Source organism: Syngnathoides biaculeatus, chromosome 14, assembly GCF_019802595.1.
Source record: "Syngnathoides biaculeatus isolate LvHL_M chromosome 14, ASM1980259v1, whole genome shotgun sequence".
Classification (NCBI taxonomy): Eukaryota; Metazoa; Chordata; class Actinopteri; order Syngnathiformes; family Syngnathidae; genus Syngnathoides; species Syngnathoides biaculeatus.
Genome location: NC_084653.1, coordinates 27102104 through 27125561, shown reverse-complemented (window position 1 = coordinate 27125561; position 23458 = coordinate 27102104). Strand labels below are relative to the sequence as shown.

The following is a 23458-nucleotide window of genomic DNA, read 5'->3' as shown; positions in this document are numbered from 1 at the left end:
CTTGATGCGGCAAGATAAAGCCCAGTGATCGGAAAAGAAGGGGCACGGCGGTATCGGACTATACGTGGTGCAATGTTGCCACAGTCTCCCGGAAAAAGGACGACATTTTGCTCGTAGCGCAAGCATTCATTCGGAGTCTGGATGCGCAGGGGTGAACATCTGCTGCTCTGGGTGGAGTCTTAGTCCCAAGAACTCTCCAATAACACCATAAAAAGATGCAAGATTTCTTGATCATCGTCCCCCCCACCCCCCAATAAATGTAGCGACAAAGTTGCTTAGTTGGCAACATTGAGTAGCGGCTTGTGTCATCGCATGCCTGTGGTCCGCCTTTGGTTGTTCATGTTCGTGTCATCGGATAAGTGGGAGCATTTCTCGATCCTAAGAGTCGGAGACCTTTTATGAATTAATTGCACGCTGTGTCTTTTTTTTTTTTTTTTTGTCTTGTTCGGCTGTTAGGTCAAGCTAAATGGAGGATCTGGGTCATTTTTTGTGCCGGAACAGTTTTACTGGGTCACGGAGGAGTTTTAAAGCTTCCGCTGCGGTTTCGTTATATCGTGATTGAAGTTTTAGTGAGAATCGGCGTTGACCGGTCCAACAGGACAATACAAAAGAATGAATCGTAAACAGGGTGTGAAAAATACAACGATGAAACGCGGAAGTGTTCGATGGGGCCGTAGCGCTACAACTTGTGAGCGAAGGACAGGACGAGAACGTGTGAACCCGGCTGTAGAACTCAAATGCGGTGGGAGCGACTCTGGGAATTTTAAAAGCCGAAAGGACGAGGGGACGAGTGAGGGGATACGCAAGCAATTCACATATTCATGAGTTGTTTGTGGCAATAAGTGAGTGGCCCCCACACCCCGTGAAAGACTCCCAGGGGTGATCGCCTGCGGACGCGTCCAAGTGAACTGAACCCGGTTTACACGCAGAAAGACTGACAGAAGTCTCCAGTAATCGCACGACCTCGGCCAATAAATTGAGGGGCAGGATCGGGCCCAGGGGTCCACCAGAGAAGATCCTGCGCCGAGAGACCCGGGCTGGTCCCGCCGCCCCCATTGAGGCCACCCGGTGGGGGTCGCAAGGGCCCAATGCCATACGCCCGGAATTCGGCCAGTCCCCGGCCAAATCCAGGATGGGGGAGTGGCCCTTGTCGCTTTTAAAGGAGGGTTGACAGTGGCATCCGATAAGGGAGCAATCAAGGTGGGGGTGGGGGGCCAGTCGTGGGTCATGAGAGGGCAGGTCCGACGCCAACCAGTCATCCGGCCCATGGGAGAGAGGTAACCCACCTCCCACCATTACTACGATTGCCAGGTCCCCAACACCCCCTCCCCGCGACCCATCATGTCTCAGACATGGCCGTACGTGGCGCGTTCAAACGGTCCGAAGCTTGCATTTGCACCGGCAACCGCGTCTTTGGCCGTAAACGGCGCGGCGGCCTCACCTTTGCCCTGGCTCTTGGCGTCGTCCAGCAGAGGTAGCATGATGGCGTTGTTGAGGCTGGAGGGCGAACGCACGGCCGTGGTGTACATGAGCGGCAGCGACTGCACCACCACCGGGATGCGGTGGACGCGGCCGCCCAGCTTCCCGCCCCCCTGCAGGCCCAGCGGGCTGGACGGAGGCGGCGGCACCGAGTGCAGGATGTGCAAATACGGCTGACCTCTCATCCCGGGCGCCACCAGAGGGCCCGGCGAGAGCACCGACGCCGCCGAAGTGATGACCGACGGCGAGGACGAAGAGGACGACGACGACAGGGAGGACGGCGAGAAGGCGGATCTCAGCGGGGAGGCGGTGGTGGAGGAGGAGGAGGAGGGGCGGGGCTTGTTGATGGACAGGTCCACCGGCTCCGTCTGCGCGTGGAAGCGCAAGTCGTGGGTCAGCAGGTCTTCCGGAGGCTCGGCTTTCACCCTGCTGAGGAAGAAGGGGACGCCGTCCATGGCGGTGTAAGGCCGCACTTTGGGTGACTGAGGAAAAAAAAAAAAGACGTCGTTAAGCAGTCGTTAAGTCTCGCGGATACAATTTGGAGTTTCATCTCCAAATCGGACAAAGTATTAAACACGGCGGATGTGACGTCGCTTCTCTAGAATTTTGCAACGTCACGAAAAAAAAAAGAAGACGCCGATTTCGGCCAAGTTTTGGTGTGGCTGGGAGAAGAAAAAATCTCACGACGATACGGCATCATAAGACGTCATATTTTTGCCGTACAAAGACCCAAAACCACCAAAGGAAAACAAGTCGGTAACATAATGAGGATTCAAAAAAAAAAAAAAAAAAAAAAAACAGCTATATCAGCTCTTTATCTACTCACACTCTTGGATTCCTCCCCAGATCAATAGTTTTCTTACCGTGACCTTTTGTGTTTTGCGGGTCTTGAGTCCAAAGACACGGCGCCAGGAGCACTGCTCCAGGTACTTTTTAACACTTCATTATATTGAAAAAGCTGACCTGACACTGGAGGATCAACAACATCGGCCCGGACGGCTCCAAAAGTTCCAAAGTCAGCGTCGATTTTATCGCAATTTGTATTGATCCGCCCACCAAGCGCTTCGAGTAATATTATACTTGTAACTTTAATTCCCCTTGTTGTGTTTTCGCTGCTCTTTTGACTGATAACTGACAATAAAAAAAAAAAAGACATTGAGCCCCAATTTGGACGTCCATCCATCCATCCATTTTCTCTGCCGCTTATGCTCACGGGGGAGCGCTGGAGCCTATCCCAGCTGTCGACGGGGAGGAGGCGAGGTTACACCCTGAACCGGTCGCCGGCCGATCGCAGGGCACATCAAGACAAAAAGCCGCACTCACAAATCACACCTACGGGCAATTTAGAGTGTCCAATTAATGTTGCATGTTTATCGGCTGCGGGAGGGAACCGGAATGCTCGGAGAAAAGTCACGCAGGCACTCTGATTGGTTGGTCAGAATATTTAATCACTCATCATATTCACATCAACAATTTATGAACAAGTTTTGGAGTCAGAAGTAAAGGTTGACGTGTTTTTCAACTAATTCACGTTTGGTACCACAAAAATGCGAGTATTATCTAGACTTTATCATTTATAATATCTGACAATTTGAAATTTTGGTCCAGATTTGAACGAGAATCGAAATCGAAACTCTCGATTTGGCTTCGTGTGCCGGGTCAGATCTGGCCCCCGGGCCTTGAGTTTGACACCTGTCCACTTAATCAACATCTATGCTGGCGATGATGCTTTTCCATCCATCCATTTTCTCTGCCGCTTATCCTCACGGGGGAGCGCTGGAGCCTATCCCAGCTGTCGACGGGGAGGAGGCGAGGTTACACCCTGAACTGGTCGCCGGCCAATCGCAGGGCACACGGGGACAGACAACAGCCGCACTCACAATCACACCTTGGGGCAATTTGGAGTGTCCAATTAATGTTGCGTGTTTTTTGGGGGGGATGTGGGAGGAAAGTGGGGAGAACATGCAAACCCCACACAGGCGGGGCTAGGGATCGGACCCGGGTCCTCAGAACTGGACCCAAGTCGGACGTATTCAACCCAAACGAATGGCGTGCTCAAGAACACGTGACGACAGAAGCAAGAGTGTCACTCAAGACTTGCAACCTTTCATCATCATCTCTCGTTCCCTCCCTCCGCGGTTCCGCCTCTCGCTTCCTCCCGTTTTCCATCACTCCCTCCCCCAGAAATGTGCCTCTGTGTATGCAATCCCCCTCCCCCCCCCCCCCCGCCCCGCCCCCCTGAAGTCTTCGTGGAAAAAAAACATCATATGGGCTCAATTTCCTGCCCGTCTCCCCTCACTCCCTCTCCGGCACATTCTAACGTGACCCTGAACGCATCGCAAAATTGTTTCCTCCCCGGGGCCGGTCTCGGGTTTTTCAAGCGATCTTTGTCCACGGCGCGTCACGTGCGGGGAGGGGCGCCGCGAGTCTTGATCCGAACAGTGAGGCCTTTCACGGGCCCGTCCAGGGCGGCGGCCCTGGACGAAACTTACTTACTTACTTTTTTTTTTTTTTTCTTTCTTGCCACCCATCGTACGTGTAAAGCTCGTTAAATCTAAAAGGAAAAGCCCGCGATGAAAAATGTGCCCCCCCCCACTTCACATTTCATTATGCTTATGTAATGCTGGCTGCGTGGAGTGAATTGAGATTTTTGATTTTTTCTCTCCCCCCCCCTCCCCCCCTTGCAAGCAACGAGTGTTTGTGTTTTAAATTTTTTTTGTATTTATTTGCGCGCGCGCGTGTGTGTGTGTGTGTGTGTGTGTGTGAGAGTGTGAGAGTGTGTAGTAGTAGCAGCCTACTATTTACACTCAGCCTACAGGAAATGTTACGAGCTCATGAATAGAAAGAAAACACTTGTTTACTCCGCTAACGCCCTCGCCAGTGGAAAACAAAACCGCGCCGGCGTCCCGGACGGGTTCAGCTTGGGTTCAGCGGCGTCGGGTCAAGGTTTATTGGTGCGTGGTTTTGGTCCGCTTCACGGAACCACCCACTGAGGATTCTCGCACAAAACAAAAAAAAAAAAAAACAAATATGCGCTCCAATGACCTTGGAACATTCTGGACTACCTCTGATTCATAATCAATGGTGTTATTATTAATATTATGCACAGGCCTCATCAATAGAATTTTCACGACGTGGTGATAGCTGGAAAATGTTTGCCGCACAGTTTTGAGGTCTCAGGTTCGATCCCAGACCCGCCATTGTGGAGTTTGCCTGCGTGGCTTTTCTCCGGGTGGGCACTGCAGTTTCCTCCCACATGCCAAAAACATGCAACATTAAATTGGACACCCTAAATTGCCCCTAGGTGCGATTGGCTGGCGACCAGTTCAGGGTGTACCTCGCCTCCTGCCTGTTGACAGCTGGGATAGGCTCCAGCGACCCTTGTGAGGATAAGTGGCTAAGAAAATGGACGGATGGATGGTGATAGTCGAAGGTGATAAGAACAATGAATGTCATTTTAATAGGATCAGAAATACCCATGAATCGCGTCAAAGAGTGTGATTGCAACACTTATTATTATTAATATTTCATATTCAGGGCCGTGCCCGTCGCTGAACATCTACGACCCCGTATGAAGTACACGTGTATACGTTTAGCACATCCCATCACGCCACGTTTCAAGGTAACAACAGGGCGCAACGCACGACCGCGCTCAGCTGCATAGAAATATGTCAACCCGCGTTACAAAAAGCATAAATAACAACAACAAAAGCAGCATCCGGGATAATAAAAAAAAAAAGTCAAGGGACTAAAAGTCAAAAAAAGAAGAATACATGACTATGATGGCAGTGCCAGACATGAATTGTTTTGTTTTGACGACGTGAACTCTGAAGATATGACCGTATGTCGAAATGGATGAAAATGATGCTGTTTGGCTGCTTGTTTCCATGACAACAGCGTTTTGGAGCCTGAAAAAGCAGACCTTTGGACAAAAAAAAAACGCTTCTTAAAATGGACATTCTTTAAAAGCCAGATAATTTTCTTGCAAATGCTTTTCCTCAGCAGGTCTGCATTGAACTCATTTGTCGTTTGCAACAGGTCGGCGTCAAGTTTTCATTTTAGCGACGTTCATCGTGACTTTCAAGTGTGGCGAAGGCAGGAATGTGCTCAAAGCCGGAATTCCGCTGCTTTGCATTAACAATGTATCCAACAGCTCATTTGATATGCGCGGTATTTTGAAAGTGTGATGTTAATCCTCTCTCATTTAACGTTGTTTTGAGAAGATTTTTTTTATCGGCAATTACCAATTTTCACGGCCGCCGCCATTTTGGAGAGTCACATGACCTACGTACGCGGATGCGACCCAATAGGCGCGCAAACAAAGGCTCGATTACGACGGGACACAATTATAGCCAGCGCTGATTTCTCGGATTTAACCTCATCTGACATGGAATTTTCAGATGGTTCTTCGGACGAGAATGGCGCGGAGTCTGACGAGCGAGCGAGCTCCGGCGGCAGGCCGCAAGCTAGCTCTGTTCGTCCAAAGAACCATCCAAAAATTCTAAATTATTTACAGCCACAGGTTGAAACCTGTGCAAAGCATTCCTCCGTCTTCCCGATCAACCGATACTGCTATTTCTTCATCAGATGAGGACAAATCCCAGACGTCAGCGCTGGCCACAATTCCGTCCCATCGTAATCGAGCCTTTGTTTTGCGGGCCTATTAACGTCACATCCGCGCAGCTCGGTCATGTGACTCGGCAAAATGGCGGCGCCCATGAAAATTGGCGTTTGCCGATAAAAATCTTCTCAAAACAGCCATTAAATGAGTGAGGATTAACATCAAATTTGACATGAGCTATTGGATACATTGTTCATGCAAACCAGCGGAATTCCACCTTTAACTGACCATTAATTCATCTTTGGAAATCTGTCTGTCCGCGCAGAACTCCCAAAATATTTGGCTGCAATCAATAAAGACACGATCGGTGCAGTCCCAAGTCGAATGAGACCGGTATCACGTCAACTGAGGCCTGCATCTGGACGCTGGCGAGGGATTACACTCTTCGAAATACAAAGACTTGAGTTTTGGATGTTTTCCCCGACAATAAAATGAGTGACTTTCGTCCCCGACCCACTTGTAGCGGACTCCAATCAACAAAGACGAGGATGATTCACTCTCTTGATTATTCGGCCGAACGAGACGCTGGGATGGAAGCGGGAGTTTGGAAAGATTCAAAGAGAGATCGTCCCCTCGGAATTGATTGAAGTCACCCTCCAAACGGATCATTTGTCCGACCAAAAACAGAAACCGGAAAAATGAAGCTACCGCCACTCTCGTTTTGACGGACGACCGATCCCCCCGATTACGCGCAAGTAGGACCGAGCGTTGTTTTTGCAACTATCCCCAACCGGATAATTCCGGTTCCGTGTTACGAGGTCGACAATAGGCAAAGCAAAGCAAATTTGTCTCGCGCATTTCATACACAATGTTAAAGAAATAAAACGTTTTAAAGGGAGAGCGTGTCGTGGGGCATGAAATATTTGTCGGTGTGGAACTTCAAAAACTAAAGGAATGAGATAGCCACAACAAAAGTGCCACATCATCAGATCCTTAAAAGTATTCAGTTATAAAAAGACGTGTTAAAGTTTGATCCAACAGACTGTAAAAGTGTGAGATTGTCCAAAATGTGAGTTTTTACTCAACGACGCGCCATCGTCAGCGGCAGTAACTTCTGCGACTTGTACGACACAAATCGGAAAGCAACATTGCACACATGCTACGAGGGTCAGGTACAAAACTTCATCCCCGTCCCAGCCGTTCTGACATTCACCATTTAAAGACGGGGTCTGGTACTTGTACAGCTGTCCTATCAGGTCTCTGAACAGGAGCTGGTTCTCGGACGAGAGGCGAAAACAGCTTCGAAGACAAGCTGAACCGTCCAATTGCGATCGATTCAACGGGCTGGAGGAATGAGAATACTCGCAGCCACTTGGTTCTCATATTCCAAGGCAAAAAGATTGAACAGGCTGCTTAAAAAAAAAAAACCAAAACATACCATAATTTCCGGCCTATAAGCCTTCTTCCTGTGGGGTTTTTTTTCTAACGGCCATATGGGGGCACTCAAGCGGAAAAGGTTGGACTGAGAGCAGTGGAATATGTGTGCGGAAGAAGTGACTTTTACCGGTATGTCATTTTTTGTTAGCGCTGTACTAGCGTGTTGCTGCTGTGCTTCTGCCGTGTCGCCGTGATTTTACTGGTAAGTTTTTTTTTTTTTTTAACTGGCCCTGAGGGGACCGCGATAGCATTAGCGTCGCACTAGTGTTAGCATCGCGCCAGCGTGTTGCTGCTGTGCTACTGCCAAGTCTCAGTGATTGAGTTATGTTTTTTTTTTAATCTGCCCTGTTAGTGCTGTGCTACCGTGTTGCTACTAAGTAGCTGCGGTATCTTTTTTTTTTTTTTTTAACCAGCCCTGTTTGTGCTACTGTGTTGTTGCTATCTTAAGCTAAGCTAAGGTATTAAAACTTTGAATACTCTGTGTACCTTCAGTCTTTGTAAATATCTCGCATTTCAATGTGGTCACTTGCGACTTATACACAGGTGCAGCGTATGTATGTACTAAATGGTATTTCCTTTACAAATGCACTGTGTGAGGATTATAATCGGGTGCGCTCTGTAGGCCAGAAATTACGCTAATTTCTACTCATGATGGATAAAGCTCCCAAAATGCATTATGAACTGATTCAGTTATTTTGTTTGTTTTGACAGAAATACAGTATATTAGGATTCAATAAGTTACGCTGTTGTTGAACTGGTGCCCAGTCCAAGTAGGCTTCACCTCTCACTCAAGGTCAGCTGGGACGGGCCCGTCTGACCCGCAAGCGAACGAGGGCGAGTGCTATAGAAAACGGATGGTCGGATACGGAAAACGTCGCGAATTTTCCCCATCCTAACGGACACCTGCAGAGCGAGTGGTCAGGATAAAGTGCAGGATGGCTAATAAAAAAAAAAATATTTTCATTACTCGCTGACAAAAACGTAAAAAATAAGCCTGTCATGAGCACATTTGTGTTTCATCGTATGGCAAAGTTCCTCAGCAGCACTCCTGATTCGGAAAAAAAAAAAAATAAAAAAATAAATAAAAATATCAGTACCTCGACGAGCTCAAGGGCAGAATCGATCTTTTGAGCCACAGAACTCAACGAAAGATGGCAGGAATGTTGAGGCACGTTTCATTTAACCATGAACACCGTCGATTCATTTATGAATGATTCAAGCTTTTAATCACTACCGAAATATACTTTTTTTTTTTTTTTTTCAATTGTTCATGAACAGAGAAGGCTCATAGCCGAACGTTACCCGTTGGCTCAATTACATTTTTGCAAAGTCCGGGAGATATTTGCAAATATGCAACAACTTTGCATCAGAATTGTATTCCCATACACGCACGATGTATTACCCACCTGCGACAAGATGGAAATTAGACTTCCCCCTAATTTGAGAATTTAGGTGATTTTGGGGGATGATTTCAAGGTTTCGAAATGACTGATATGAGGATGTGAACACGAATGTATCATCACTACAGAAATGTAGTGACCTGCACACACACACACACACACACAGCTGTAGCACCAACACAAAGCTCCTGTAGCCTAGCAACCGCTTCTCCATAACAAGACCACTTTATTTATAGGTATGCCGGACCGGAGAGCCCTGATACTGTACGAGGGCCACGCAAAGCCCGCACGAGGTAACGTCGTCACGGACCCGAACCCGAACCCGACCGGGAGTCGGCTCCGTTTGAAAGACAATGGCGCCCATCGGGAGTCGAGCGCAATCGCGACGTTTAACTTGTGCGTCTGTGATTCATACTTGGCGGTGGAAGGCGCGAGGGGAGCGTGTTGGGGGGGGGGACCAAGCTGTGATAGTGTTTTTCGGAAGAAGACGAGGATTGTGTTTGCGCGTGAAGATTATTCATGTTTGTAGGACAGAAGGGCAAGGGGAGGGTACGCAAAGATGCAGACAGATTCTGAGTTTCTCATGTGACACAGCGTTCCCACTGACAAATACCCCCAACTAGTACAGACTCCCAAACAACCCCCCCTGCGCCCCCCAACACTTGCACACCTCCTCCTTCCTAATGCATTCCTGTCCCAGCTGCGGCTCTCCTTCTCTTCCTCCTCGCTACCATGCTCTCCGACCACTCCTCATAGCCCCCACGCTCGCCGTCTCGCTCGCCAAAGCCTGGGAGTGATTATCTGCCCAATACCAGGAGGAGGAAAGAAGGAAGGAAAGCGGGGGGGGGGGGGGGGGTCGGTAGAAACGGCAAACAACTGCTCGCTTACCCCTTGTTCCGATTCCAGGGGCTCGGCTTTGACTCGCACTGCAGGCATTCCGTCAAGCATTAACATCCTGTCTCTTCGGCGGCCTGCGAAGGGGACAAAGAGGAGGCGTGAGCGTGTTGGGTTCGGAACTGGAAAGGAGCAAACAACCGACTACATCTGTCTGTCACAAACGACCCTAAAAGGTTAGAAAGTAGAGCAAGAGCAGCGTTTGGGAAACGGAAGCAGATGCCGTAGTAGTTCGCTGGCGGCCGCGGAGCTCGCGTGGGATCCATTCTCACTGGGTGATTGGCTGGCAACCAATCCGGGGAGCTCTTTTGTCTGGTGAGAAGTGGCGTAGAAAACTGCATCGATGGTTTCCCCAAACTTGGTTCCTCCCGAGGGTTACGGGGACAGCATCAGGGTGACTGTGACCGTTAGACACGACAGCACGAAGGGTTATTAAAGTAGGGCCGGCCCGTCCGCAAAATCGTTCATTACTTTTATTGTTGTCATTATTATTCCTGAGATTGGCTGGCGACCAGTTCAGGGTATCCCTCACCAGTCACTCAAAGTCAGCTGGGATTAAGTACCAGTACACCTGTGACCCGTTTTGGAAGGGCTGAACTACACCACGGTGCACCAAAGGACTAATTAGCGGACTCCAACGGAACCAAGATGTAGAAGTTTGTAGTACAAAAGGAGAACTCGCGAGAGACAAATGAATGCAGAGGCCCAATGATGTACTTTTAATTCTGACAATGACCAAATTCTGTCATGAATTCAGATGAGCTGAGTCATTTGTGCTGTTTTAATAAAGACATTTGGTTGCCTGGTGGGCCGCCGCGGGGCTCCTTCGTCTCGCAGCGGTGGAGAAAAATTCGCTTGTATAAGTAGTTACTCAACAGTTGTTGCAACACCGCTGTCGGGTCGGGTCACGGCTCCTCGTGTCATTCAGGAAAGAAAAAAAAAAAAAAAACTGCAAATGCACAGCAAACAAACGTGTGCGACGAAACACCCCCCAACCCCAACCCCGAGCACTCAGCCTCTATCTGGTGGCCTGTAATTGCTGCAACGGAGCCGCTAACGGCAACGTATATTCTGCACCACCAACACCCCCCCCACCGCCCTCGGCCGCCACTGGCTTTAGGTTGCAAAAAGTGTAGAACACAAGCACGGCGAGTCGCCTCCGACGGTGCCGCTGTGACTCGGTTGGGTCCCCGCTGCGACCGCTCGAGAGATCAAGAACGAAACCAGCGAGCGATGAACGGCGCACGGAAACCCCCCCCCCCCCTCGAAAGCGACGTTTCCACCAAATGGGATCAACCTTCACGTGGCGATAAACAAGAATTAGTCACAAGTACCGACTACCACCTGACACCATTTTGTTGCGATTCCATTCCTAAAGTTCCACGTTGACGGCATCGTCTACCGGAACCGTCCACAAAGCGTGGCCCGGGGAACGCCGCACGCTGCACGAAAAGTGCAACGAGCACGTCCAACTAACCCAAGCGAAGTGAACCTAAATCGGCGGGTTAGGAAACGGCGATTAAGCCGCCCTTGTATGGCCCACTCAGACCTCGAATTTACCCCGAAACAAAGGCCCGATTAAATGCCACATATCGTCCGCGACTTCTCCGGCGCGAGGCTAATCCTGGTGGAGGCAGAACTGTCGAGGGGAGGGGCGGGGGGGATTTAGGTCTTCTCAATCTGCCGCCTCCGCCTCCAAACCCCTCCCCGACAACACCCACACACTTCCCTCCCAGGTCTAAGTCCCTCAGGTACCCCCGGCCGCGCCGCTCTAGTATTGTTGTCCGGCGATGTCCTTCGGCTTCGGGTCTTGGTGGGCCCAGATAGCGTTGCCATGGTAACTGTTTGAGCGAGCGGAGCGGCAGCCAGAGTCCAGCCTCGAGCCGTGCGCCGACGACAACGAGCAAAGGGAGTGTAGCAGGGAAAGGTAAACAGCTTGTTTTCCCAGATAAAGCCCGATTGGGCCAAATTTGTGATTTTGACTTCGACGCCATCGAATGAAATCAAAGTCGGCCAGCAAACGAAAATGAAAGCACCTCTCGAACCCGCCGCTCCCGCTAATCCGGCGGTGGGTGTGTGTGTGTGTGAGAACAACCTCGTAATGAACTGGCCCGCGGCGAGCTATTCGTGGGAAATCAATGGCCGCCGCACGCCGCCCGCTTGCGACTGCGACGGCCAAAGTGCAAACAGCGGCGAGGGGCGCCTGGCGCCGGGCTAACGAGATAATGGAGGAGGGGGCAGTTCCGAATACCTCCGCCGCCGGCCCGCCGAAGAGCTTCCTTTGCTCAAAGTAGTCAAACAATGCATCTCATAAGTCTTCGTCGGTTGCGTTCGCTGTGCGGGCGACCGTGAACTTGTGTCCATCGGCGAGCTCTCTGTGCGCCAGATAGCGAACGGGCGGGCGGGGGGCTGCGGGGGCGGCGGCGCAGGGTAGATTAAGATCACCTTTCCGTTCGCTGCACTCTGAAATAAAATGGCCATCCCAGGTGTGTGGGGGAGTCAGACGCAGCGAGGAGGGTAAGTCAGTGGAGTGTTGAGGCATTTCATTTCTTCTTCCAACAAGCTAAAATCCCTCGAGGAAAAAGCTAACGCTGAAGCTCGAGCAGCCGAAATAAACAGAACACTTTTTTTGGTTGTTTTTTTTTTTTTGCATTAAACATACACACACCGCTCTTCCAGGAGAAAAATTTTGGTTGAAGGTTGAAGAGATGCTTGATTCTCATTCATCCGAAGTCACTTTATTCTCAACGAAAAGCTAAAAAAAAAAAAAATGCTTTCAAAAAAGCCAAATTTCTAGGCTCGGAACGCATTATTTCTTTTTCCCATTCACCGCAATGGGAAACATTGATTTGGTTCTCGAACCGTTTTCTGGAACGGATTGTGGTCGAGAACTGTATTTCTATCCATCCATCCATCCATTTTCTTTGCTGCTTATCCTCACAAGGGTTGCAGGAGTGCTGGAACATATCCCAGCTGTCATTGGGAGGGAGGCAAAGTAGACCCTGAACTGGTCGCCGGCCAATCGCAGGGCACATCGAGACGAACAGCCGCACTCACAATCACACCTACGGCCAATTTAGAGTCACTGATTAATGTTGCATGTTTTTGGGATGTGGGAGCAAAGCGGAGTGCCCGGAGAAAAGCCACGCAGGCACGGGGGGAGAACATGCAAATTCCACACAAGCGGGCTGGGATTTGAACGCCGGTCCTCAGAAGTGTGAGTCCAACGTCCACACCTGTTGCCCCACCGTGCCGCCCCCTTTTTCTTCTCATTGGGAGTTAAAAAAAATGCTGAGACTCTCCGCCGCAACTCAGGCTAATCTGTTCCAACGAAGCCCGGATGAGCGGCCAAACGATTTCCACGACAACCGCAACCGTCCAACGGCGATGGATTTCGTGCCCCAGCAACCATTTTGAGAATGTCGATCGATGGAATTCGCCCCGATTCAAAGAGTCGACTCGAGCAAGCTCTCCGTGGCAAGACAATAATATATAAATATGTAATAAATAAATAAATACATACATAATAAAATACATGTTAAAAATAAAGAGTTTCACGTTTTATGGCCAGCATGGCAAAACTTGGTTCCCCCCCAATCAAGCTTTGCCCATCTGTCCCGTCGTCTGTGTGGGGTTCAAAATTTGGAAGCAATCAAACAAAATCCATCACCCAACTTGAAACTAGTAATACTAAAAAAGCTCAACTAAAATTGACACTGCAAATGAAACTAGTGGGGGAGGGGGGACGGGCGGATGTGGTTACCAAATGTCAATGTTGCTCATTAAAACGAGCTTCGGGAACTGAACCGCGGAAGAAATTCAAGTGGGTCACCCGAGCGACGACGACTACATATCAATAAATCCCTCAACGCCGAAGAACCTTTGCGAGATCCGACGTTTATTATTTGGTACGCAGCGGACGCTTGGCTTGCTTTTACTTTTTGTGAATTTCAGTAAATATCAAATCAAAAGCCTTTATTGTCATTATACGCGGTGCGTACAATGCAATGCTGAGTGCTTCTCCACAAAGTGCAATAAAATGGAATAAAAATCAAAGAACATCTTGGGTAAAAAAAAAAAAAAAAAATAAACAAAACAAAACCGATAAAACATCAAGGCACAGTTGTTGTTAAATATATACTAATAAATAAATAAGAAAATAAAAGTTAAAATTAAAGAGTTCCACGTTTATGGCCAGTCATCAATTTTGGCCAGCCTTGCCCATCTGTCCCGTTGTCTGTGCGGGGTTCCAAATATATGAATTTATTATTATTAATATATTATTATATTATGATATAAAACATTTAAATACATAAAAGTGCAGTTGCAAATTATTACATATGATGATGATAAAATATTAAATGTGTTTTATTACTTGCATTTTTATCAAACTGTCTGAAAGCAATGATTTCTGAAATTCGTGCCATGGGAGATCATCGGCAAATGATTCCATTTCAGGAAATGGATTTGTTCATCTGTCCACGCCGGCGAGACATTGACTGTCACAGCTCCCGCATAAAAATGCAGAAGGTCCAATAAACCTGTGCGCAGTCACGCAAAGCAAATACATTTGTGAGTACATTGAGATGAGATCATCGTTATTTCAGCGGTCGTACGTTTTCCGGCATTTTTTTGCCTTAATGGAGGTTGGGGAACAAAGTGGGCTGAAGAACTGCACTACAGGAAGAGGCGTGTCCCGATGCCTCTGCCCATTTAATACGTAGCAGTCGCCGCGATTTGACGGCCACGTCTGCGCCATCTCCACAGTCGAGCACGAAAAATCACGCACGTACAATTTGTCACGAGTGGAAATACATAGATATTGAAAGACCCAGCTTATTTTGTGTAGCATTGGCCAATGTTCCCTCTAAGCTGCGCCAACTGCGCAACTGCGCACTTGTTGCGCACATGAAAAACGATCCAGTGCGGTGAAGCGCACGCTCTCTGCTCAGCCTACTTCTACTTCCTAGTTTCCCTGACACCGCCCCGCCCCCTGCTCTTAAAGGGGTACACTCATCATTACAAACAGAACACACACCCGCCACTTTATATCCGCGGGCATGACTGGTGGAGCACACCCGTGACTTTATATCCGCGGGCATGACTGACCACACCCGTACATTTTTCAAATGTGAGTGATGCGGACACATTGCCTCTTTCTGGGCCACAGCAATCCTGCAACATTACCGTAACCTCTGACCCAGCATTCATGCTCATCTGTCTTTGGTGACACGGAACCTAGCAAAGCGGGATACTGCAGCACAGACTCTGACAGTCAGATCGTTAAATGACACCAGTCCCAGGATCTGGCGCCGTTTCAAAAAGTGTCAAATAAAAGTCCGCCGGTCCACCCCGTGGCTCAAATTCTGAGTCGGTGCCATTCATAGACAACAATGACGAGTAAAAAGGTTGAACAAATGAAAGCAAAACCATGAAGCATATAGCGAAAAATGCGATCATCTAAAGATGAATTATGCAGCGATAAGCCTGAAGGCCCGGAACAAAACTTTTCTGTCTGCTTCTCGGCATTGTTAGCTTTATGATGCTGGTCGACGCGGATTTAAGCTCTCAGCTTCCCGTTGATTGCTTTGATTAGCGGAAAAGACGAGAGGCGAGCGCGAGCTCGGTCGCACACCACGGCGGGTTATCTCCGCACGGGCGAGCGCAAGGACCCGTCCGGCTCATCTCCCGGCTCGTGCCGGACTTTTTCTTCAGGTGAAAGTGAAGCTCGACTCGACTTGCTCAAGCGAATGGAAGAAATCATCACCTTGCCTGCCCTTCCCTCGCACGTGCACCTACTGGGCCAAAACGGACCGCGTCGGCGAGCCTACTTCGGTGCCCCGGTTCTACGCGGAGTGCCTGGAGTGGGGGCTGGGGGGGGGGGGCTACATCTGTGTCGCCGTTGGCCTCGCATGCGGGGGAGGTCGAGAGGAGTGATGAGGCGAGGAAGTCGCCAATGAATTATCTGGGGCGCATAAAGGGAGTTGATAGCAAGAAGGAAGAGGGAAGCTGCGGGGGGGCTGGTGGGGCGGGGGGGGGGGGGGTGAAATGGTTGAGCAGCGCAAGGGTGGGGGGGTGGCGGGGGGTGCGAGAAGGAGGAGGAGCCGGGGTGGGAGTCAGAAAAGGGTAGAGAGGGGATATGGAATACAGCCAAGGCCCGGTCGAGCGCAAAGCTCACAGTGCAAGAATGCCAACAGAGCCCCCCAGTTTGCCCCCCCCCCCCGACACACACACACACACTTTCCCTCTGCCTCCCACCGGGGCCTCGACCACAGAGGATGAGACGTGAAAAAAGCTTCTCCTTTTTGATTGGTGCAACAGTATAAAAAGAACTGAAACGATTTCCTGCGGAACCCCCCCCCGAATGTGACACAGTCATAGCGTGCCTCGCAGCACACTCCTACACTCGTTCTGTTCAGCGACGCTTCCAAAGCTGCTCGATTTTAGCGAATTAGCCACAACGAAGGCTAATGTCGAAGGCGCAGAAGCGCAGCCCGACTGGATGCGATGTCGCCGTCGGGTCGGCAGGAAGTAGACCCGGGCAGACAAAGGGCGACGTGGTCAAACTGACTTTGACCTGCGGTCCGTAGAGCGCGCGCTGGCATAAGCGCCTTATATCATATCCATACGTTTGCTGGGTCTTATCCAGTTTTTTTTTTTTTTTTCTAGCTGTCCAGCGAAAGGCGTCCGGTTGATAAACGCCATCCAAGGTCCGACGTGCCCGACGTTGCCAAGATCCCATTCAGAGTTGAGCAAAACTCGGATTGATTTGAAATCTTACCCGGCGTTGACGCTCATCACCCAAATAACCTGTAAAAACGTGACGAACGTGGACTTTGCAAGTCTGAAAACAGGTGCTGACGCCGGCCTTTTATTTCTTATACGAGAGTCTGGCTTTCGTTACAAAGATGGGCATAACTCCTTTTGTTTCAGTCATAAAAAACAAAAAAAAAAAAGTCATTCCTGGTGCTCAGTGAACGGCGCTCAGAATTTCCATCTCTTAAGCCGTATTTTGCTTGGCGAGCGAAGCCATCCGAGTCTTTCAGGTGCTCCCGGGGACATTTTTGAGCACGGCCCAACACGGCCGAATGCACCGCTAATTTAGCGTCGCCTTCTCAAGAACTACGACAACAATTAAGGGAACTCGTGCTACGTACACACAAGCACAACATCGGTCATCTTCTCGGCCCAAATACTACAACTGGCATGGAAACGGGAGTTCAGAACATCAAGACAGGGGTCTTGCTCGGACTACATCCAAAATAATTTGACGTTTGGTTGTAAACATCCCGGGTAGCAGGTCAAATAAATCACGGGAATCTGTTGAACGCCCGTCATCAAAATCAGACGGGAAGATCCGCAGCACGTTATCAAAGCTGCAAAAGCACTCGACACATTTCTATAAAGTCAGAAAAAAATGTGACTGAATCACAAAATAAAAGAAACAAAGAAAAAAAACATGGACATAATCTTCCCGTTTAGAAATAACATTTTTTTTTTTTTTTTTTGCAAAACTCTACATGTCATATAAGGGATTTGTGTCAAAAACTCCTGTTCTGATGGACCGTAATTTCCGACCTATAAGTCGCGACTTTTTGTACATACGCGGTTTATGCGGTGATGCGGCTAATTTGTGCACGGTGGAATATATGTGCTGAGGAAGTGGCTTTTATCGGTCTGGCCATGTTACTGCCGTGTCTCAGTGATTTTTACCGGTATGATTTTTTTTTTTTCCAACCGGCCCTGTTAGCGCGGCGCTAGCGTCAGCAGCTAGCGTTAAACTCTCGGTGTAGCGACTTTCTTTGTAAATATCTCGTGTTTCAACATGGGCACTTGCGGCTTTTACACAGCTGCGGAGTATGTATGTACCAAATGGTATTTCCTTTACAAATGTACCGGGTGAGGCTTCTAACCAGGTGCGCTCTGTAGGCCGGGAATTACGGACGGACCGTGGCATGGACGTCCAATCGCTGATGTCGTTTCTGTTCTTGATCGCGTTTAGTGACGAAGACGCGTTCCGATATAGCACAGCTTGACTTTGCACGTACAGTCACATGGAACACAGCCTAGTGTATCGCTAATTTATGCTAGTACAGTAGTCATGTTTACAGTAAATATTTGTCTGGAAAACACTTTGAGGGCTCGCATATCTATCAACCTCCTTTAGCGCTCGTCTCGTTGGGATTGCAGTTTAGTTCGTTGCGCACCATTTGTAACTTTGAAAGTATCTTGAGGAGCCCTTGTGCAATATTACAATTAATGACGGGCAAAATAATCAAGTATTAGATCTTCCTGTAACTATGCGGAGTTGAAGAAATTGGATCGAAACGTAGTGTACGCCTCGCCTGTGACTACCGTTGATAGATTCGATTAGTTTGCCGTCTTAAGAGTTTTACAGGAGCACAGGTGATGAAAAAGGAGTTCAGAACAGCCAAAGATTCTAGTAACCGTTAAAAATAACATTATGGATGGGGGGGGGGGGTCTTAATGAAATGGTAATTTTTCCTGAAAATCTGATTAAAAAAAGGCAAAAGGTTGAAAATGGCCACAATATAAAATCATTGAATATGCCGTGAAAAAACAAAAAAAAATAGCATTTGAATGTTTAAGATTAACAAAACGACAGTATTTTGGGAAGAAAGAAGAAATAATCTACAAATTTTGGTCAATTATTATTGTGTATGAAATCCTGCTAAGAACTTGTGAGGAACCTGGAAGGAAACTCGCTCCATTTGGAGTTGATACAAATAAACAACATACGACAAGCTCCTTGAACGGTTCCCAGATTCCGGTGGATTGGTTTTGCTTCGTGGCTATTTCTGCCAGGGGAGGGTCCTGTGTCATTAATAATCCTTTGGAGATGTGAGGATTGGGGGAGGGTGGCTTGGGGGTGGGGGGGGGGGCAAAGTCGCCTGATGCAGCTGAAGTTTACTCCCTTCACTGACAAACACAAAATAAGAATGTCCAAATAAAAACAGCAATGTTACAACACGAGTGTGCGCGAGCTGATCCGGATCAGGTGACAAAACACCCCCCCCCGACACCCCCCACCCCCGCAGCGATACGACAGGGGTAATAATTAGCTCCGGGGCATATCAGCGCTCCCCTTCCCATCTGGCAAACACGAAAGCGTGCAATTTGATTACAGACAAAAACTGCAAAATTATGACTTTGCTTTTCTTTGTCCACAACGCGGGGTTCCAACTCAAGGCCCGGGGGGCCAAATCCGACCCACCACATGAGTGTATGCGGCCCGCGAAGCCAAATCTACATTCTCAATTTCCGTGATTCTTGTAAAAATCGGGACCAAAATTTCTAATTGTCGTGAATCATAAATGGTGAAGTTGAGATATTACAAGCATTTTTGTGTTACCAAACATGAATAGTTGGAAAAAAAAAAACATGACAGTTGATTTCTGATTCCAAAACTACTTCATAAATTGATGATGTACTGTAAATATGATGAGATGATTCAATATTTTTGTTTCACAGCCCTAACGGCCCTCTGATGGAAACCACAACTACAATGTGGCCCGCGGAAAAATGAGTTTGGCAATGTGGGCCAGAAGAGGAAAAAATAATCAATCGCCATTTCATGAGGTAAATTGACAGAGAATATCGTACATTTTTAAAAAAAAAAAAAAAAAGCTAAATTTCTGAATGTCCTTGATTGACGATGGGGGGGGGGAATGCGAAATGAATTATTTTCAACACGCTTTAAAAATCTCTCCCTGAACGTTGTGAACTCCTCTTCCCCGGCCAGCGTTATATTAACTGGTCTAATAATAATAAAGCGTGCAGCTGCACTGCGTAATACCGAGAGCCCCCCTCACTTAAGGTAAATGAGCTCACCCAAAATAGCAGAAAGTGCAATGTTGTGAGCGGCGAGCATATGAAAACCATGTGTTGGAAAAGTTTTGCTGACTTGGCTGCATGAATAAAATGAACATAAGAATCAAAAAAAAAAAGCACCTGCATTTCATTTCATCAGCCATGTCTAAATGTGCCAGGGGGGGAAATCATTCATAAATCTTGGGGGTTTCTTGCCTGTGCAAAAGTTCCTGACCTCTGCAAAAAAAAAAAAAAAAAAAAAAACCCACATTGCTCCCCGGGGAGGCCGCTCGCTCGCTCGCTCGGAGGAATAAAACTCCAGAAAGTTTCAAGTGCTGTTTGGTTTTGTCTGCCTCTCACGCCGGCTTCCTCAAGAGCGCTTAGGAAGAGAATAGAAGCCTTTTATGAGTCTCGCAATGGGGGAAATTCCAGTTTTGGACAGTTCCAGCGCACCACAATGATATCAAAGAATCAACAATCGGTTTACATATTTACAACTTCGAAGAACGACGACACCGGTGGATGTGGCAACTGCACGCGAACGACGTACTGTAGCTATGAATAAATATGTGGGGAAGTGCAAATGCGGCGCAGCATTGTACGTGACAGAAATGTACTGTATTTATTAAGGCCGCGCACGAATCGGCGAGGACTCCAATTGGGCCCTGAAAAAGCCATGAACGAATTGCAATTTTCAGACTGAATCTCGACGTATCAAACTACTTGATTCTGCTTCCATTCTGCATTTACTTAAAATATTTCACCATTCGTGGCCTGCGTTTGTGGCCGACACAAAAAATAATTTTCCCATCATCAAGGAGCCATCAACACAAATAATGAATTGAGATTTAAAGGGCGAGTCTAACCGAAGTAGGTATAGAACACCAGCGCTGTACATGAATAAATAATGTAAAAACGGTGCCATCCATTGGAGATGTCTGAATCCGAAAGTACACAAGGCTGAACTCGCTCAAATGAGTGGAGTCTGGCTACCTCGCAGGAACAGCAACTGGAGCAAACACGCCTTGTTTGTGACCTTTGTCTCCACCCACCTAGCTGCGGTTTCGCACATAAATCCACGCGAGCGTCTCGCTCATGAGAGCAGAAGAATAGAAGCCCATTCAGCGCGCAAGCTGCCACCTACAGCCACCCACAGTGTGTGCTAATTCACACTCGCGTCGCTCCTGCTCCGGAGAAGAGTGTGACATCCTCTTGCATCATGCGCCTCCCAAAACGCTGCAGAGGAACGGCGGCGAAACAAGCCGCGACCGTGACAGCTCTAACGTGAGGTGGCGTTACTCGAGGCTCGCGAGTCAACGCGATTTGTGACAGCGCCCCGGGCGCTTTTCTTCCTAATTGACGATCACTTTTGATGTAACCGTGAGAAAGAAGTTAAACACCCCGCCGGAATGATTGAGCCCCCGCCCGACCGTAACCCTCCACAAGACAAAAACCCGAAGAGCGCGTAAATAAACGCCGAGGTTCTTATGTGAGGAGGGCGAGAGGACGGAATTACGGTCACATCCCCTCGAAAGGACGTACGGACCAAAAACCGACGCCATTGTTCTCCAGCGTGGGGGTCGGCAACCTACGGCTCACGGGCCATACCTGGCTCTTCTGTGGGGTCCATACGGCTCGCAGAGCCCTCATAACGACATGCTGTACACGTGATTTCTGTCATGCACGCAACACAAATGACGCATAGACAGTTTGTCCTAGTGGGCTTGCCGTAGTTTGCCGTGGGAGTCGACGCGCGTCGGTGCAAAAGGGTCGAACGACGATATGAGCAACTAATTATGGAAGGTCAGTCAAAGAAAAAAAAAAAATATATATATATGAGTACCAAACGAAGGGTTTGACAAGAATGGACAATCTTTGTGGAGAAAGACGGTTCTGCTGTGTGTCTAAATTCACAGATGGGGAGGATGCCAAAGCATTCATCCTCGATGTTGCCAATAAACATCGACAACTTTGCATAAAGACAAGATCATCCAAAAAATAAAAAACACGCCTTTGTCGGCAAGAACTCTTCACCATCGTACCATCATGATGGCAAATCAAATTGAATTCCGTTCACGAGTAAGATAAATGCGCAAGTATTTCGTTTTGAAAACATTGCACGGCTCTTTTGAAATTACATTTTAAAATATTTGGCATTTATGGCGCTCTCAGTCGAAAAGGTTCCCGAGCCCCTGTTCTCCAGAACCACACACACAGAGTTGCCAGCGAGCGCTAATAAGGTGAATGAACGCCCTGCCGGGACTGACGAAGACAAGTAGCGGCGTTCCACTGTCAGCGACGGGAGTACTACTTCTCATTGTGAGTAAAATTGTATTCTCAGAGGCCTTCCGGATGCTCACCGTTTAATCGTCCGTTTTGAAAAAAGCATCTCCGAAAACTGACCTGTTGGATCACAAATCGGAATGCGCGGTTAATAGCGAGTTCGGCCGAGCCACAAACTCCGTGACGGCCACGTGGAACGACGACCAATGAGGAAGTGATCATTTGCGTCACGTGTCACCAAAGTTACCAACTACAATAACGACAAAAAACTTTTGCAAAAACCAGTGTGCTTAACGCAAACGCTAACAGCGAGCCAAATCGATATTTGTGTACCCTCTCAGCTGCCAGAACTGGTCCTTCAAATTCATATTTTATTTTGAAGACGAGCGAAGACTCGACATGACCGCAGACACTTTTCATTATTAATAAACTAAGTGCTGACAAATTAAAGGACGACTGACAGTGCAGTTTTATTTTTGTTGAAACAAAAACTCATGCTGGGCAAAAAAATGGGGAGCTAAATTATTCACTACCCTAGAAATTCATATCAGTCTTGTCGAATTTGTTAGACAAATTTTGACTTTAAGCTCGAATTTCTCTGTGTTTTCCCGCACAATGTGTGGGTACTTCAACACAATGTACACAACAAGAAGAAACGCGCTTCCTCTCTTTGGACCGGGCCAATCCCTGAGACTTTGTTTCAATAAACCAAGAACCAAAACCTTTGGAACTGAACCAAATGTGTGGTGCAAATTCTTCTCAATTTTCAGTTTTGCTGAATCAAATACAACTGAAAAACGTGTGAAGGTTTAAATCAGCCAACTTGACCTTACCCGAAGGAACGCTCCCAATTTTTTGGACAATTTGGACTTTTTTTTTTTTTAAGATAATGACAAGTGTCTGTGTTCCGCCGCTTGTTAAAGTGTCGAGTTTTAACAAGCGGGTATCCGCAAGCGGCTGCCAGGAACAGGCGCAAACGGCGGTACCAAAGCACACGTTAGTTTACAACGTATTTAAAAAAAAAAAAAAAGGGCCTTGTAAAAGCGAGTTCAATTTCTGGTGCTAAAACTCTAATAGCACGTTCTTGTGAAACATAACGATATGTCCCCCCCCCCCCCCGTGCAAAGACATTGATGTCAGTAAAATCCCTCGGAGGGAACGCTAACCCACGTCGTCGTCGTGGTGAACTTGAAGTCAAAATGAAACATTTCTTATCTTGTGCCCATACAGGGAGGTGCAGCTGGGAGTACAACAACCTGCATGCCTCCCACCCACCACCCGCATGCCTCGCTTCCTCTATATGGAATGCCACTTCACTCCTGCCCTAATGGGGTTTCTCTCTGTATCCTTTTATCCCCCACCGCAGCCCCCCACCCTCGCTCAACCCTCCGCCTCCCCCCGGGCCGTGTGTGGGGCTGGTGCTCTAACATGTAAGGTTCAGTATGTCTTAATGCGTGCTAGCAAGTGGCCCTTCCCTCACCCCGCCACCTCCCCCCCCCCACCCCCGGGGGATACGCCGTATGTACATACAAGTTCCACAATGGCTTGCCCGCTGAGTGCACCTCCAAAGAGC

At 48.3% G+C, this 23458-nt stretch overlaps 1 protein-coding gene across 5 annotated transcripts in view; it reads right to left on the bottom strand.

Moving 5' to 3' along the window:
* The window catches only part of klf12b (Kruppel like factor 12b), a 69381-nt gene that overhangs the window by 23009 nt on the left and 22914 nt on the right, over positions 1 to 23458 (bottom strand). For 4 of the 5 annotated variants that reach the window (XM_061841670.1, XM_061841671.1, XM_061841673.1 and 1 more), the window contains 2 exons: positions 9766 to 9848; positions 1442 to 1961 (listed from right to left, as the gene is read on the bottom strand). In XM_061841670.1, coding sequence (XP_061697654.1) covers positions 1442 to 1961; positions 9766 to 9848 — 603 coding nt within the window. The remainder of the gene's footprint in view (positions 1 to 1441; positions 1962 to 9765; positions 9849 to 23458) is intronic. The other variant, XM_061841675.1, reaches the window with a different exon arrangement.